Source organism: Haliotis asinina, chromosome 16 (assembly GCF_037392515.1).
Source record: "Haliotis asinina isolate JCU_RB_2024 chromosome 16, JCU_Hal_asi_v2, whole genome shotgun sequence".
Classification (NCBI taxonomy): Eukaryota; Metazoa; Mollusca; class Gastropoda; order Lepetellida; family Haliotidae; genus Haliotis; species Haliotis asinina.
This window is the reverse complement of record NC_090295.1, coordinates 11,008,838-11,026,803: the sequence shown is the minus strand read 5'-3', so window position 1 is coordinate 11,026,803 and position 17,966 is coordinate 11,008,838. Positions and strand designations below refer to the sequence as shown.

At 39.1% G+C, this 17,966-nt stretch overlaps 1 protein-coding gene across 1 annotated transcript in view; it reads right to left on the bottom strand.

The window, feature by feature from the left end:
- The window catches only part of LOC137268211 (uncharacterized), a 138,883-nt gene that overhangs the window by 54,271 nt on the left and 66,646 nt on the right, over nucleotides 1-17,966 (bottom strand). Inside the window, exons 61-80 of the mRNA XM_067802752.1 lie at nucleotides 17,583-17,756; nucleotides 15,627-15,836; nucleotides 14,497-14,539; nucleotides 13,617-13,777; nucleotides 12,800-12,973; nucleotides 12,134-12,352; nucleotides 11,959-12,001; nucleotides 11,546-11,706; nucleotides 10,665-10,844; nucleotides 9,824-10,030; nucleotides 9,496-9,538; nucleotides 8,751-8,911; nucleotides 8,388-8,444; nucleotides 7,064-7,273; nucleotides 5,873-6,092; nucleotides 4,896-5,001; nucleotides 3,542-3,698; nucleotides 2,510-2,736; nucleotides 1,425-1,587; nucleotides 365-590 (exon numbers count right to left, since the gene is read on the bottom strand). Coding sequence (XP_067658853.1) covers nucleotides 365-590; nucleotides 1,425-1,587; nucleotides 2,510-2,736; nucleotides 3,542-3,698; nucleotides 4,896-5,001; nucleotides 5,873-6,092; nucleotides 7,064-7,273; nucleotides 8,388-8,444; nucleotides 8,751-8,911; nucleotides 9,496-9,538; nucleotides 9,824-10,030; nucleotides 10,665-10,844; nucleotides 11,546-11,706; nucleotides 11,959-12,001; nucleotides 12,134-12,352; nucleotides 12,800-12,973; nucleotides 13,617-13,777; nucleotides 14,497-14,539; nucleotides 15,627-15,836; nucleotides 17,583-17,756 — 3,142 coding nt within the window. The remainder of the gene's footprint in view (nucleotides 1-364; nucleotides 591-1,424; nucleotides 1,588-2,509; nucleotides 2,737-3,541; nucleotides 3,699-4,895; nucleotides 5,002-5,872; nucleotides 6,093-7,063; nucleotides 7,274-8,387; nucleotides 8,445-8,750; nucleotides 8,912-9,495; nucleotides 9,539-9,823; nucleotides 10,031-10,664; nucleotides 10,845-11,545; nucleotides 11,707-11,958; nucleotides 12,002-12,133; nucleotides 12,353-12,799; nucleotides 12,974-13,616; nucleotides 13,778-14,496; nucleotides 14,540-15,626; nucleotides 15,837-17,582; nucleotides 17,757-17,966) is intronic.

The window sequence follows — 17,966 nt, the reverse complement described above, 5'->3', positions numbered from 1 at the left end:
ATCACGATTTATGTAACTTTGGACAATGACGTACAAAGTCCAAATCACAATAACAAAGATTTTTTAGAACCTCAATCAGTTTGAGCTTGGCTCCCTTGACAGCCGGCAAGCAAAGGTAAAAAATAAAATGAACCATATTTTCTTGTGTAAACACCTCCAAGGGATTCAACTGCAAAACATTTTTGTTTTGATTAGTATTCACAATAAAAACAATACTGCATCTCTGGTTATCAGAAATTCTGACAGTGATAAACTTATGACATAAAACATCACTAGGCTCATGACATGTATCAACTCCATTTTTTTGCAAAATTACAAACAATAATGAAGAAAATATGGAATGCCTAACAAGTTATACACTCACGCTAGATCCAGTGGGAACTTAGAGAAGCCAACCTCAGCAGTGGACGGAAAGGCAACAGTCATGATGTAACCGTCAATTCGCAGTTTGCCGTACAAGATGGCGCCTACTCCGAGCTCACCGTACACGTGTGCATTAGCATAGGGAATAACTGTACCAAATGCTGTCATTCCCAGAATTCTGGCACCAACCGTGATATCCATTCCATAGGAAGCTCCGGCACCCCAACCTGGATAATATACACATGCTTATCATGGAATGTCTGTAAATGTTCTGCACGTGAGTGAGTGAGTGAGTGAGTGAGTGAGTGAGTGAGTGTTTTGTTCCTGACACTGAATATCAACAAGTGCAAAATGTCACTACATCAGTCACTTTATTTCACGTATAGTTCGTTCGGCTCAAAAGCGAACTGATGGATTGCAGTCTAGCTCGAAAACTAATAAACATAACATACTCAATGAAACGCTAATCATAATCAGACCATCATACCAACTCTGTGAGGGTTTTGAAGAATAATTTTCCTTAAAATAAAAAAGTTCTAAAAAAACTATTATAAAAATATTGACACAGTTCACTATTTGTTACGAGGGAGGAGTGCAGAGAAAGGGACAGCCAGGTGTGTAGGAAAGCATGGAGACGGCACAGCAGGGGTTACTGAATAAATAACTCTTTTGACACTTGTGCATGTGCTTCTTGAACACCTGGCTGTACCTTTCTCTGCACTCCTCCCTCGTAATAAACAGTGAACTGTGTCAAAATTTTAATGATTGCTTGTTAAACAACTTTTTTACTTTTCTGCAAAAACCTCACCGAGTTGGTATGATGTTCTGATTATAATCAGCGTTTCAATGAGTATGTTATGCTAATTAGTTTTTGAGTTACACTGCAATTCATTGGTCCGCTTTTGAGCCAAATGGACAATAAAATGTATTATTCAACAGATCAACATTTACCTCATCTCTTGACGGTGGCTTCAGTTCTACAGTGCATCAGGTAAAAATAGAATACAAGTAATTTACTCTGATTTATTGACTTCTAAGATCATATACCAACTGCTACTTACCAAATGTCATTGGTACTAAGCCACCCACTAAGAAGAATTGTTCGTATTCAAAAAACATGACACTGATCCGAGGGAATCCGAAGCTTCCCTGTAGGGTCAGATCAAAGGACTTGAAGGCTTGACCTGCTTCTCCATTAATGATTGCATTCAGGATTTCTGAATACTGAAAAAAACAACCAAATGCTCTTAGGACCATTCATAATTTATGTACAAAGAAAGTGACCCCTTTCCCCCTCCCCGACTCTCATCTTATGTACATATTCAATGACACCACCCTTAGTACAAGTTCACAAATGATCCTGGATCTACCTTCACAGAACAAAATGGGTGACCTCCCTTAAAATCATCATTTCCTTGAGTGCCATAAATTATGAATGTCCTGTATTTATTAAGAACTAAATGACTGAAGAAACAGACAGATAAAGGCTGACTGTTGAATACTGTGGCTTCAAACAATATTCACTTAATGAAATGGTGCAGACATCCTGTCCAAATGGTGGCATCATCACAAATACATGCGTAGGCATGTGATTCGTTCACCATTCTCGTTCAGCCAAATGGAGTTAAAAACTGAACTGATTTCCAATATAACCAAAAACGATTTACACCATCAAAAAACACCCTGTCCATTGTTTGAAAGAATTTATACTGGTTAAAATACGTTTGTGATATTGGTATTTTTATGATTGAAATTTCATCAGTGTGTCAATAAATAAAGAGATCGCTATTCAAAATTTCAGAATTTACACATATCCCTAACTTTTTTTTGACCAGTATAGAAATATACCAAGAAGCTTGTATATGCAGTGGAAGCTGTTTAAACCAGTACTTATAGGCACACTGAAGAAATAATCCAGTTTAGACAGCATGACAGATTGTAGAGCTGATGAACAATCCACGAACATTACTGAGGTTTATGCGGGTGTTGACAACTTGCCAGATTGGACAGACGCCGGTTTTGACAGCTTCCACTCTATGATAACTAGTTTTACACACAAAAAGCTGCATATTCGATATCTTTTTACTTTAGAAAAAACAGATAAGACTGATCAGATGAACAATAGATTACTAGTGAAAATTCTCACCAGTGCTAGAGCCAGGTCCCTGAGTTTTCTGGTCAGTTGAAGAGCTTGTTCAGGGTCGATATTCTTCGTATCAAACATGGCAATGACCTGACCAATGGTCATGTTGGCCAGTTTAGCCCCCAGCAGCTTGACCCCTGTTCCGGTGAGACCTTTCCCGACTGTGTAGGCCTGTCCTACTCTTCCTGCTATGTCCTTGGCATCACCAAGGATCTGCATTATCTTCTCACCTTCAACACAACATTGATCTAATCAAGACTTGGAAATTTAACAATATATTGTATGTTTATATCCTTATCCCATCTCAAGCTTGTACTTTAACTCTTTAGTGCAAAAAACTGAACAGAAATGAACAGTAAACAGATGCAAGGCCTCTCGTTGTCCATTCGCCTATGCACTCCATGCTGCTACCCTGTACAGCCTCTGTGTCTCTTGAGAGGCAGGCCCCATGCTCTACTACCTGCTCATGTGTTAACCCATCTCTCATCATCCTCATTCTTGAAGCAAAGACATAAGCAAGGTATCAGGGAGGCCATCACATCAGATAGGATAACATACATACACAACTTATTGTTAAAATTCGAAACATTTAAACTTATTCTATCGCATGTCTTGTACTCTCCTTAATTTGACTAGAAGGAGAATCAAGAATCTTCCTACCTGAAATACAACATTGAAATATCTTTCAATGCCACATTATCAATCATCAAGGCAGTTTATATTAACAGTCCTTTCTTCCTATGCCAAAAATAGATAGGATTACCCGGTTGGAGAAAATCGAATGTTGGGAAAAACATGTCCGTCTTACACCAAACTATGAATAGGAACAAACCACTGTTCAGATCTTTCAGGCTTTACCCTAACACCATGGATGACACACGGTAGCTTTGTCAAAAGGAATCATCAAGGCTACAGCTCTGGACATGTCAGTTAAATCAAATTGGGCTTTGCTTGAATATGGAACCAAGGGTTTGTCAACATATCATTACACTAGAAGACAGGTTACTACATGATGAAGACGTCTGTAACAACTACCTCCTTCCATATTGACTGTGACATCTCCACTGGCCACCTCCCCAGAGTACAGGAGAGTGCCAGGATTAGCTAAACCCATTTCTTTCAGAGCAGTCTTGGTGTTGGTGGCAGAACCATCTGTGTCTTTGTACTGGAGGTTCATCGAGGCGTCTGCTTCCTGTAAGCCAAGGCAATTGTAGATTGTTATATGAAGCTGAGATTTATTTTGCTGATCAATAAACATTGCAAGTGTTCAAGTAAAGTGTTAAAGTAGACAAAATCAGTAAACAAAGTATCTTGGCATTGGAGGTTCACTGAGGTGTCTGCTTCCTGTAAGCCAAGGCAATAGTAGACTCTCACATAACGTGGAGATCTATCTTGCTGATCAAAAGCATTGCTCTTTTGAGAAAAAATATTTTTCCTCTGATTGAGTCTCATGATAATATTTCTCAAATGAGTATTACAAAATCAGAAAGGATAACCGTCTGACATTTCTCATGTAATATATTATGATGATGGTGTGCTCTAAGCAAGACATCAAGACAATCAACATGAGTTCAGAGGGACACCAAAAGTGGGCGTCACACACTGTACCTACCCACCCTAGGTGATGAGTGAATGCTTTAACCACTGGGCTACCTCACCAACGCCTTAAAGGGAACTGACTACACAGCCCATCTGCCTTGAGGCTTTCTGTGTAATGTGATACATACTATATACACAGTTTCATATTCAAAAGTTAACAATGACCAATATTTTTAGGTAATTAGTTTCAAATACAAAAAATATTGTCCCAAATCTTCACAATCCCTAAGTTTACTTGTTCAGTGTCTATAACATCAAGGTGTGAAACATTTCTAAAGCAAAGGCACTTTTTTTTATAAGATAATGGATTGTTTGTTGTTTAATATGCACTCAGCAAAATTCCATTTAAAGATATGTAGCAGTGGGCTGTAGATAATAGAACCTAATCTTCTAATGATTATAGAAGTCTGAACCACACCAATCAATTGGTAGTGGTGATGATGATGATGATAATGGTGGTGGTGGTGGTGGTGATGATGATGATGATGTGGTGGTGGTGGTGGTGGAGGTGATGATGATGATGATGTGGTGGTGGTGGTGGTGGTGGTGGTGATGATGATGATGTGGTGGTGGTGGTGGTGGTGGTGATGATGATGATGATGTGGTGGTGGTGGTGGTGGTGGTGATGATGATGATGATGTGGTGGTGGTGGTGGTTGTGGTGGTGATGATGATGATGATAATGGTGGTGGTGATGATGATGATGATGATGATGATGATGATGATGTGGTGGTGGTGGTGATGGTGATGATGGTGGTGGTGGTGATGGTGGTGGTGGTGATGGACATTACCTCAAGTTGTTGTAGCTCATCAAAGAGGGCGTACAGCTCCTCATTGGTGGCATTCCTGTCCAGGGCTTCGTTGAGAAGCTTCTGGGGATCACGAGTGTCATCAGTACTGAGGAAGCAAGGAAAATCAAAATTCAATTTTATTTCAGGAAGGACAACAGATTCAGAGTTCAGATATTGATAACAGATGAGTGCACAGAAGATATGGGCATGCTGAATGTATCAACTGCATATCATTGCCTCTATATCGTTTCGAAGACGTCCACTTTAAAGACTATGATCTCCATTCAATAGTGAAGTGAAAAGTAAAATGTCAGAATTGTGTTTGTGATTGTGTGCAGTTCATTTGTGGCATTGAACTACACCTGATCATGCCTATGAACGCTACACCATACAGTTTTGAGGGGCTGTGAACTATAATCATCATATCAGCACAATATTAATGAATGATACATCCTGTTGTTTGATTGTATAAAAGTTGCATTCAGAAGTACACCTGTTCAATGACGGCCGTCTCTAAATAATTATGTGTAGACCAGACAATCAAGTGATAGATACTGTGGGCAAGTAAAGATATTTATGAAACGAGTGAAAGCAAGTTAGATACCAGTATCATTCATGAGTTTCATAAATATGGTGTTACACAGGACATAGTTTAGTATTTTTTTTATTACTCTCCCAACATTAGCAAAATGATATCAAGCAAAGTCCTTCTTTCCTAAGAAGTTAACAAGTGTGTTGACTCTCAGCTTTCACCGAGTCAAGCAAGTTCTAATACTATTGTGACAGATGAATTTGCATTGACACTTTGACGTCATATGTACGCCATCATGCTATATTGTTACACAATGTGTAATAACTTTGTAAAATTATAACTGAACCTTGACATCTAACACTGACAGTTCAGTGGCTCACAATGTTGATATGCTCCGACTAGTGGAAGTATTTTGTTACCAGACAATAATCACTCTGTAACTTACATCGTAATCACATTTCTCCTTCTCCTGTTGAGGGGTGCACAGGATGGCATGGGGAATGTCACCCTGTCCATAAGTGTGTAATAGTAGCAAGTGTCAGTCAAGTCATAACCATTGAGGGCACAGAGCTTCATGTTGAGGGACAGCTGGTAAGACGAGGGCGTCTTGCTGACCATGTAGCTGACCTCGATGGCATTGCCAATTGGTTCTGTGAAGTTCTTGTCTGTGGGGAAAATGCATATGAGAAATGAGTTTGGTTTAAACTAGTTGTAGTATCTTCATGGGACCTCTTGTCTGCTCTCAAGGAACATAACGACATGTAGTTTCAATCACCCGCTTTACGTACAGTTGCACCAGTTACGTAGTACACAAGTTACGTTATGCACATAATGTGATCTCAGATGCAATAGGCTATACGACTATTTCAGAATACTACATCAGTACTGGAGATATTGATTAAATAAATCGTCAATTTTGGATCTGCATCAGTGACTGTCATTGGATTTGAGAGACTAATAAACATTTATAATAAAAAACACATCAAAGAAAAACTTCAGAGAGTATTTTCTTTTTTTCTAACATTGAGACATAAACCCCTGATGCTATTTCCTACCTAGCAGAACTGCCACATAAACAACACTCTCGGTAGTGAATCTTGACAGGCAGTGTCCTTGATCCCCTGTATCAGGGTACTACATTGGTTTGGTGCCTGTTTCGTTTGCACAATGTTCTTGAGATCTTGAGATCTTGTAACTTTTCACATAGTTTTTGTATCTCCTATGTTAAAGTATAGGAGGTATGAATGCTACAAGGAAAATTACAAGATCTTAGGCTTACAAGAGCTTTGTGAAACAGGTCCCTGTATCATAGACAGAGAAGTCACTACCCAAATCTGAAAACACTGCACCTCTCCTATGGACATGGAGGGTGATCCCTAAAATGAAAAGCAATTCATTAAAATGTGCTGAAGTTACTGGTTGAGCACAATTTCCCTTGTTGTTCTTTAAAGTTCAAATTATGCAAAGTCAAAAAAAAAGAAAACAGAAAATGTTGGGGAATATTATGTGAACCAATCTTCAGAGTCTGTGGATCGACACCTTTACACAGCAAACTGCACAAAAGCAGCCTGAATATTATGCAGACATATTATGCATTCAACTTGGGTCACAATGGTGGACAGAAATGTTTCCTTACCATATGTAATAGCAGCGAGGTTCTTGGTGTACTGTTTATTCTCTATGTGGTACCGAAGTTGGTCACTGCAGTGGTCGGCCACGATGCCTGCTGACACGGAGTAGATGCCGAGGTATTTGAGGTTGATGTCCTTGCAACAAGTGACCCCCATGCAGTTGTCTGTGACCTGGCAGATGTTGGCAATGGAAGCAGGAAGATTCACACTGCAACCTGTGAGAGTGTGAGTGAAGGAAGTTTAGATTTATACAGTATTTTTAATAACATGCGCACTGTCATATATTTCCTGTCGTCTGCTGTAAAAATGGCAAACCAAGAGAAACTTTTGAATTTTTTATGCAAAACTGTTTCAAATAGCAAAGAAAAGTTAAGGTCAGTGACCTGAGAAAAAATCCTCCCTTTAATTCCATTTGGCATTCTACTCCTCAATATTAATTTTGATTATGAGGAGTGAAATACCGCTGAGTCAACATCATTATCTGGAGCACTGAACTGAGGGGATGTTACTTTTCAATAGGATTTTAAATAAAGTAAATACTCTTGCCTGGACCAAGGTACACAGAAAACTGATTCCTGCTTAAAAACATAAGGTTTGATATTTGCCGTGATGACATTTAAATTCCGATGCCCTTTCACAATAGCTCCGACCTCCTATATGGTCAAGGACATACAATCCCTGAAAGCGTATCTGATGCTTGATTGGCATTTTAGAAGATGCTATTTGATGAACATAGACATTTTTGTGGGTTACATCTTCTTTTCATTATGGAGTACGTTTCATGGGGGGGGGGTGGGGGGGGGGGGGGGGGGAAAGGGACTTGTTCTGGCCCCATCATCAGGTAGAACTCAACAGATTAGGTAGAACAGTTGCTGTTGAGTCAATGAGGGTAGTAATCTCACATTCTGTACCAGAAGGTGTTAAAGATGCAAACCGTTGCTATCTTGCACAGCGCTGGGCATTAACGAGATAAAACTAGTACAGGCCAATACATTTTTATAACATATTGAGTTGTATTGATATTAAAACTCAAATATGGTATGTCAGTCCAGAACTGCAACATATGTGTAAGCCTTGTAAAATACAAGCAGACACACACATGCACACGTATGTAAGCATGATGCATGCACATATCACTGCAAAAGTCATAATTTGGTCACCACATAGTGACCTTGATATCAGTATTACACGTGTCTTGAGTCAGCATTTAAAGGTGGTTCCATAACTCGGCAGCAGAGTCACTGTCTAACATTCCAAGGACAAACTTTTCAGGTAAAACACTTCCTTTTAAACAAACAATATTAAAAAAGCTAAACAGGTGACACTCACCTGAAGGTGCGGCTGGTTGGGTGCATGGTTCAGACTTCCAGAAGTCGAATGACACACCTGTATAAAAATGTCCATGAATGTCACATCTAAGTTTGATGAGTCAGTTAATATAGTTTCAGCACAATCCAGGCCACATGTTCAAATATGTCTAGAAATGCCATGATAAAACATCTTGATAAAATGTACAATTAATTCGCTAAAACATGTTAAATAGTATTGTAACTCCCTAGAAGTAATGTTTTACAAAACATGTCACTTTTGACAATTTACAACTATCTTTTACTATTGCTTGACAGGCTCAATACAGAAACATCAGCCCAAAAACAACAAAAAACATCACTTTGAAATTCTGTCAAAGCTTACCTTCGAACGGGACAGGTAGACTTGAGTTACACGGAGAGTAGACGATCTCTGACTGGGAGAACACTGGGACCTCTAGTATACACAAACTGTCTTCAAAACACACCTTGATGCTCAAGTCAACCACCAGCTTCTTGGAGGCAGTGACATGGTCAATCTTGTAGCTAAAGGACAAGCAATAAGTGGCACTGAAGCATTCAAGTGTGCCGTAACACTGAGGAAATTGATGGTCACAACAATTTTGGAAATCCTGTCAAATCCTCTTTTGGAAATCCTGGAAATACTTGTAGTTCCACTAATTCAAAGTCTGAAGACTGTTACAATAAATAATCTGCTCATGAGCTTTTGGTCAGAAACTAACACATACAGTGGAAGCTGTCTAAACTGGCATTCACTGGGACTGAAGAAATAATCCAGTTTAGACAATGTGCCGGATTATGGAGCTGATGATATATGTACAAGCCATAGGTTGGACTGAGATTATATGCTGGTGTTGACAACTTGCCGGATTGGACAGATGCTGGTTTTGACAGCTTCCACTATACACACTTTGTTAACACTACTGAACTGACAATACACAATTTTCCATGAGTTGTCACTATTGACAATAAATGTGATTTACAGACATGTTCCATGGTTCTTTGACTTGTCCATTTTCAGGTGGGTGAAGACTACTGATTCCGTTTTGCAATGTCTGTGTACATAACACATAACTGCCAAATTCAAATTAGAATATAATTATACTCACCTGATTCTTGTCATTGATCCAAGAATGAAGTCCCCTGCTACACCTGAGAAATATCATATTTACCATGACACAGGACAATGAAGTAATGCTATGAAGTGTCAATAGTCCAAACTTCGTTTAAAATGTGCAATACTTATTTCTATAAGAAAATATCAAGAAAATCTATACATTAAAATATACATAATAATTGAATACAATGACATTTCATTTTGTATTTTCAAGTAGATTTCATGCACGAGCACAAATAGAAACATGTATAGTGCAATCAGTGCATCTACATCTAATTAATATTCATATGTCTTCATCTATACGCTACAGAACAACTCACCCCATGTATACTGGAACAATGACAGCTTGTAGGATAGTTTCTCAATGCTCATCGTAATCTCGAGAGCACAGATATCCACATCAAACTGGACCTGGATGGTTCTCTTGATGAGAGGGACATTCACACAGCAATCTATTGTTGAACAACTGGCTGCAAGGTGGCATTTCACAGAGTCTGGCAGGGCGGGGACAGTCAGACTGCTGCATGCTGGGTAAACAATACGAGAGTGAATAAGATTTAAAACTAATTATCATACTTATTATGGCTTAAGATGTTTAAATTATGTTGTAAGTGAAGAAGTATGGTTCTGTTGTGCTTTTCTATTCAGCATTATCATGGTGCTGACACAAGTAAAAGGTTCGCATCTCATACGCCATCTATGTGCAGAATTAAACCCTGGCTTTCAGCAAGACAAGGAAGTGCTTAATACCTTTAGCTACATCCACACCCCATCATGACCTCACATGCTAAACAGTTTACAATTGCTCTGCATTTGATACGTTGTAAAACATTAACTGGTATTTGGCATGTGATCTTCAAAAAAAGAAAAAAAGAAATCCTCATCTGATGTTAAGCAAGAACCCTTCATCCAGTGGATTTAAGCAGTGTAGCGGCATTTCGGTTTCAGATGTTGGTCCATCCGTATGTTTTGTGTCTCTATGATAAGGTGGACAATTCAAAAGATGAAGGCAGTTCCATGTAAGTGTGCAAGTCAGTATTTTCAGCTATGTTCCAGAAATACCATGGTGTCCGACCCCTTTTGTACTTGGGAACTTAACCCAGGTTGTTGGTATGACGAACAATTTAACCACAAGGCTACCATACTGCCCTAGAATCTTACCCTTGTTCCAGTTGTTGATGTTGGACGGAGAGTATGGACTGGTCGCCTGGTTACAAGCTGAGGACAGGAAGTACTGGGACACGCCCAGGTCATCCAGAAGCTGAGACACCAGGGTGTCGGTCAGTGATGACACAGCGGACGACAGGCCTTTACTAACAGACCACGATGACAAGGAAAAATCTGGAACAAAAGAACATGCATTACTAACCATGAAGGAGTTTTCAGCTTGTGTTGTTTCTCTTCTTGTTGTTGTGTGTTGTTTAATGCCATACTCAGCAACTTTTCAGCAATATAAAGGTAGTCTGTAAATAACTGAGTCTGGACTGGACAATCCAGTGATGAACATCAGTAGCAGTTAGCCTCATTAGCAATCTATCCAAATGGGATAGAACAATATGTGTCAAACAAGTCAGCAAGTCTGACATTAGTCACCTCTCATGATGAGCACAAGCTGCTGAAGATCAAATCAAACACGAATCTCCACAGGTCTACCTGAATTTATTTTAAAAATATACTAACTTTTCAGAAATCTTTGAGATATGTATCAGATGTGTTCTTTTAAAACTTGTTAATTTAAATACTTGCTTCTTGTCAAGCTGAAGTACAATGGCAATTTGGATGTTTGGAGTACTTCCTCTTTATCTGGGTGCATATTTTATACACAGTCAAGGACAGTTACATCCCAAAGGCTCCAATGGTCTTGGGTTTGAATCTTGGTGCTGGATTTGCTAGCATCGTACCCAGTCATATTTTTCACCAATCAAAAAAAAAATTTTTTAAAATGATAAAATGATATTCAGGATTCCTTCCTCCAAACACCTGAAATCCTGTCAAATGCACTCATGCTCAAACATAGCAGAAAATTTTTTTTGTTGACTCACTCCTGGCCTGTAACATGCCCTTCCAGTCACAAAGAGGTTGTGGAACTCGAGCCTTGTTCAACAGCTGCTGTGTAAACAGGCAGTCGCTCTCTTCCAGACAGACACTGGCTGTAGCAGACACCTCGAGTTTCCGCTCAGCAGGCAGTTTGTTGATGGTATAGCTGGATAAAAGAACAACTGCTTATTTCAAAGAGTATCTCTGTGATATCATAAATAATCGCACTTTTGAAATTAACAATATTCATCAGGAGATGACATATCATCTTGATCTACTGTATTTTGAAAATGGGAGTTTTACAACTTGTGTCCCAATTTCCTCACACTTCCATAGGAAACCATTAATTCAATGAAAAATGAAAAACTGTTCGGTAGTTTTAAAATCCCATAACATTAGACAACACCACTTTACTTACTCAATTCTAAAGACTCCCTTGACATAAAAGTGATCTGGAGTTCCTGTAAGAAAACAAAATAAACCACTGTGAATACAACAATATGAATAACACCAGTTTCTTTTAAAATACTTTTTTCAAGGTATTATGAAATAATCATAGCACTGCCAACTATTCACCTATGGAAGATTCTTACCCCAGGTGTAGTTGAACAACATGCGTTTGTAGACAAAGTTCTCCACGCCCACTGTCAGCTGATAGCTGCACATGTCCACCGTTAGGAAGATGTTGAAAGAGCGTGACAGGAAGCCAATGTCGACACAGCAGTTGATGGCGGTACAGATGTCAGTCACATGACACACCACAGAGTTTGGTAGAGCAGGGAGATAAAAATCCAACCCTTGTATCGGACACTCTGTAATAAGGACAACATGCCTAGAAACTATTTACATATATACAGGTATACCTGGACTGTTGAAGGGGGGTTGCACTTTAGCATGTGAACTATGTTGACATCTTGAAAAAATCAAAGCAATCATATGACATGCAGCTATTTCAACAAAAAATAATTTTCACTAATTTTTGCTGAAAACTGCCAAATGCTTCCCTGAGATCAAGAGGTAGAATTTGGAATATTAAGTGTAACCTCCCTTTCTGAAATCTGTTGTATTAGAGGCTGACAAGCATGAAATATGAGTTTAATCTCAAGTCATGAAAGACTGATTTCATAAATACTCTTGACATTTCTGCATTGATTTTATGAACTTATGAGAAGAGATCTGCTTTGAGTTCATGATCCTATGACAGTTCTGCATTGATTTCATTTACTCATGGTATTGGACAGTAACACTGAGACACGTACCATTCTTCCAGCCCTTGACAGTTGGGATATACAAGCTGGAGTCTGAGTCACACTGTGGAGACTTGAGATATGCACCGACACCGAGCTGTTCCAGCAGCTGAGATGAGATGGCAGACGACAACTTGGATGCTCCAGTTGCCTTGAGATCTTTCAGGAAGTTTTCCAGGGAGAAATCTGTGGATGAATGACTCTATAATACAGATAACTGGCGTAACAGCCATACTAGGTTTTTTGGAGGCACAAGTTCTTTTTCAGACAATTGGTGATATATCAGAAAGTTCGTCCAAAGTGGTCGAAGGAATCTTAAAGTTGCCAGGCCTTGGTTCATATCATTCATGCAGGAAGTACATGCAATATCTTCAAGTCAACGAGCATTGAAAAGAGCATGACACATAATCTCAGGTGTAATTGTTTAAGATGAACAATTTCTCTATGTTTGGAGCATCTTTTTGAATTTGAATACCTTATATGCAAGCCAAAAATGTTGAAACATCAACATCAACAGAAAGAACCTTAATTAATTAATGTCAATTAATGCAGTCAACGATTTCCAGGCTTCTTGTCTTGATTGATACATGCCACTGGTTCCCAGTTGTGTAGATCAGTGCTCATGCTGTAGATCACTGGATTGTCTGGTCTAGACTCAAATTTGGTGTGTGTGGTGTAAAACTAAACTCACTCTCCCACTGTAAACAAGCAAGTCTGAACAACCCCAACCAGTGACATTGGCACCCATAATTTCCACCAGACACACCTGTTCTTCTATGACTGATTAATTCCTCAAATTCCTGGACAATTCTGACACTGTCTGACCCACCTTTCAGGGCTACAGTACTATTCCAGTCACACAAAAACTTGGGGATCTTGACGTCCTTCAAAACAGGGAAGGACAGCAGACATGAGTCTTCCTCAAAACACACGCTGACGTTAAGGTTGATGAGGAACTTCTTCTCCCCAAACAACTCGTCTATCATGAAGCTGTTGAAAAAGAGTGGAGATGGGAAATTATCATTATTTGCTTAAATGTTTCGAGTCAGCGGCTGAGATCTGAGGCCAATTTCTCGAAACAAACTTAAGTTTTAACTCAAATCTCAAAATGAGTTTGACAATTTGAAACAGCTGAAATTTTTACTCAATTGCATTTTTTAGGCTAAATAATTTAAAAAACTAAAGAAATCTGTCCACCAAATTCAGATTGTCCACTATGTTTGAGCTGGATACCAATTTCCTTTCATTCTGGAAAATGTGTGTTCTTGCATTTTCTCAGATTTGAGCAAAAACTTGAACTTAAGTCAAAACTCAGACTTAAGTTTGTTTCGAGAAATCGGGGCCTGAGCTTGAATAGAACCAATAGAATTTGAACTCAATGCTGTGATGAAATGAGTCAGGAGATTAGTGGCCAGTCTTTTGTGTGAGATATCACCCCAATCTTTTTAATCCAATTTTTTCCTGCAGCCTTTGTCAAGCAGTCTCTGGGGTGCTGCCAGTTCATCACTGTACAGACAAACGTAAAGTCACTTCTGGCAAACTTAACCCATTTTGGAATTGTCTTTAAAAAGAATTGCATGATATTAATGGTTGGTTAAAAACCTCCTTGATGTGGGAGGCTCAAATAGCTGTACTATGTGGAAGCATATATCTTAACAATAGTAAAATACTGTCAGTTAAAAGTATGCAAAAATAACAAATATACTCACTCAGCACGTACGACCCCTTTTAAGGTGAAGTGTTCCACCTGGCCTGAAAGTATTGTAAATCAATATATCATATTCATCCAGACACATCAAAACAACAATGGAGGTACAGTGTTAACTTGAGTAATTCTGCGTCAGCATCTAGAATTGCACTAATAATGGATCAATGGCTCCCTTCTCACTTTTATCAAGTGAATACTTTCATAGAATCCTTACATAGTTGAGATGCCCAACAAGATGAAGAAAGACATTCCCTGATTGTGTAGTATTCTATTTTGAATTCATACAATAGTGATGTAAATAATACACTGATAACTGACAACATTGTCATAAAGCTATAGTCTTCTTGCAATGAAAACGTACCTTAGAATTTCACTTTGAACAAAAAAGTAAACCAAATATAGTGAAAGTAAGAATGTGAATCCTCATGATTTTGCCTTGCCAACTGAAGATTCTAATCTCACAATTTTATTCGATTTTGTTTTACAGACGATCATAGATTCAAATCATTATTATTGGTTTGTATAACAAAGGGAATAGGGAACAGTGGAACAGATGCATGGGCGGTATGTGATAAGTTTACAGTTGTGTATTTTTGTTATTTTTATGGTTTCAAACTGAAACTAGTTTCATTAAGGGGCTGTGGAAGAATTGTGTACTGTAGAACAATTTTCAGTGATGTCACACAGTATAGGTACCTTTGCCACTGCAGTCTCCTAGGTAACCGACATCATTGCCTGTAAACGGTAAACTACTACACGGGAGCACCCCATTCCTTGGTTTGCAGTTGCTTCACTCGGCTAACATCACCGGTGGAAACATCACGTTTGTGTTTTTTGATGGATATGTTGTCTCAGGTCGACTTACAATTATACAGCAACAAGACTTTGTGCGTAACGTTTACATTCCCACAATGCATAAAAGTTGTAGAATGAATGAATTCACATGTTTGTTATGAATGAAAAAGTAGTTCCATCACATAACCTAATTGAAAGGTCATCCATCAAATTGTCAGAATCTCAGGCGAAATCGTTCAGAAACAGGCGATATGAGACTCATGCGACTTACAAGATTAACATGCAACTACCCATAAGTTGACCACGTGGGTAATAAAAGGCTATTCTCTCACTTACCCCATCTATAAGTGAACAGTGTCCTGGTAAATACCAGTTTCTCAATGGCCATGGTAAATGTGTAGGTACAGGGGTCAATGCCAATCTTGACGTTGAAGGATCTCCTGATGAAGCCAATGAACATACAACACTCAACAGTGCCACACGGGTCAGACAGGTGACAGGTCACTCCCGATGGCAGGGACGGCAGGGTCAAGCTGGCAGGACAGTCTGTAATGGTGTATGTTCAAAACAAACATGGGCATAGTTTCTTTTCCGGGACTAGCAAACAATGCCCTTTTAATATTCATGGTGAGTGAGTCACTATTTCCCAGCCCTGTAACATTGACAGACACCAGCATTGGGCATGATACAGTCCTGGTGTCTGTCAATGTAATATAGCTGGGATATTCACCAAATTGGCTCAGCGACTTCAGAAAGGAGGAAATCTGAGGTGTGTTCAGAACTTTGAGTACCAACAAACGCCAGCAAGCACTTGATCCTGAATGACTATGCCTGTTCAAGCACCAACACATGCACAGCTGTCTTGCAAGGTGAACCAAGATGGTGACCATGCTTAATTTCATTCGTCACTATTTGCCCTTTTCCGTAACTTTCAAAAAGAAGACAAGAAGCTCCCTGGCTTGTCCCTGAATGACACGAGTTGGTCTGAGAATGGTTTAATGTAGCTAAGCGCTCGAGTCCACCTCACAGGAAGCAATAGCGCGGGCGCCTGCAGTTCTGAATACACCTCTGTATGGACATGAGTCAACATGTTCCAAGATTTGTAACAGTTTATGACCTCAGTATCTGAACACTCCATGATTCAACATTATGATTCCTTAATCAGGAAAATTACTAGAAACAGTTTCATTAGGACCAAAACCCATCAGAATAAGTGAGTTTTAATTTATCCATTCTTCCAGCTACTAGCCAGGGCCAAAAGATCTGGTAAGTTTTCTCTTAGCAATTATGCCTCCTACACTGTAACATGAGATACGGATGCTACGAGAATAGTTACGAGATCTTAGGCTTACGAGAGCTTTGTGAAACAGGGCCCCGTTCAGTTGTGAATTGTCACAATAATGTGTTCAGAATATCAGATTCTGTGATATTACTTCTAGTGTTTGGAATTGGTTGAAATCTCACCAATTGATAATTGGTTGACTGAGATTGATCAATCATCGAAAAAAATATTGGTTAGTGTAATTTTTCAAATGTCCCTATCCAGGTTATTCTTGCAGATGTTTAAACTGGTTCTGTCATGTTATACTGTATTTAGAAAGTGTGCAAAGTGCATTTGCAAATTTCATATCCAGATTCAAATGATGCAACTGTCAACTTTAAAGTGATGACTAGGATATCATGAACTTAAACTTCCCATAGTCTAGAAGAACTAATTAGTCATGACTTTTCAGTAAGTGAATTGATTTTCTAGGACTTAAACATGTTTTCAGACCCTAACAACTTCTAAGATATGTTTCATTGTCAAGTGTGTCAAGAACTAAAACAGCAATTCCATAGTCGTTAATACTTGGCTATGAGAATGTGATCTATTGCTGGGTTGTTTGATCACTGCAACCAGTCTTCGTTTATTTCCTTAATCTGCACACCATTAGGTGCTTCACCAAGGAGGGAAAGTCCCCTTGAATGACAAACATGGGACTCCTAGGGACACCTAGGCTATACAATGGTCCTGTGAAGTATTGGTTTAGAGAACTGTACGTTTTGTTAATTTTCTAGGGCCAGGAATGAAACATTGATCATGTGGACTGAGATATGTAATGATTCACATAACTTCTCTGACTGAAAGAAACACCTAAACAACTAGCAAACTTAAAGATCTGTTGTGGGGACAGTGAGTAATATTGTTCGTCCTTCTGGACGCAGTGAATCTTTTTCTGCATCTATTGTCTACATTTGTGCATTCTGGGCACACATTTGTGTGTCCAAAAACCCTGCAACACATCTCCTCACCCTTCTTCCATCCTCCCACGGCTCCAGCATATGGTGCAGCGTCTGCCTGACACTGGGGATCCTTCAGGTAGTCAGTGATCTGCAGCTCATCCAGGAGCTTGGACAGAAGGACGCCTGTCAACTGTGCACCCACTGCAGAACCTCTCTCAGCCAACCATGTCCTCAGTGAGAAACCTTCAGACAAAAGAAAAAGGAAGTTTGGCCATACTGATATTGGTATAGAGATTAAGAAAAATTTACAAAACATGTTTTATGTATATCTGTGTACAATGATGTTTGTTGCATTACTTAATATAATACACAGACGGATCCGGGGTTGGGGGTAATTCCCCCATTTATCCTGGAAGATTATTAAATGATCATTGAAACTCACACCCCATCCCT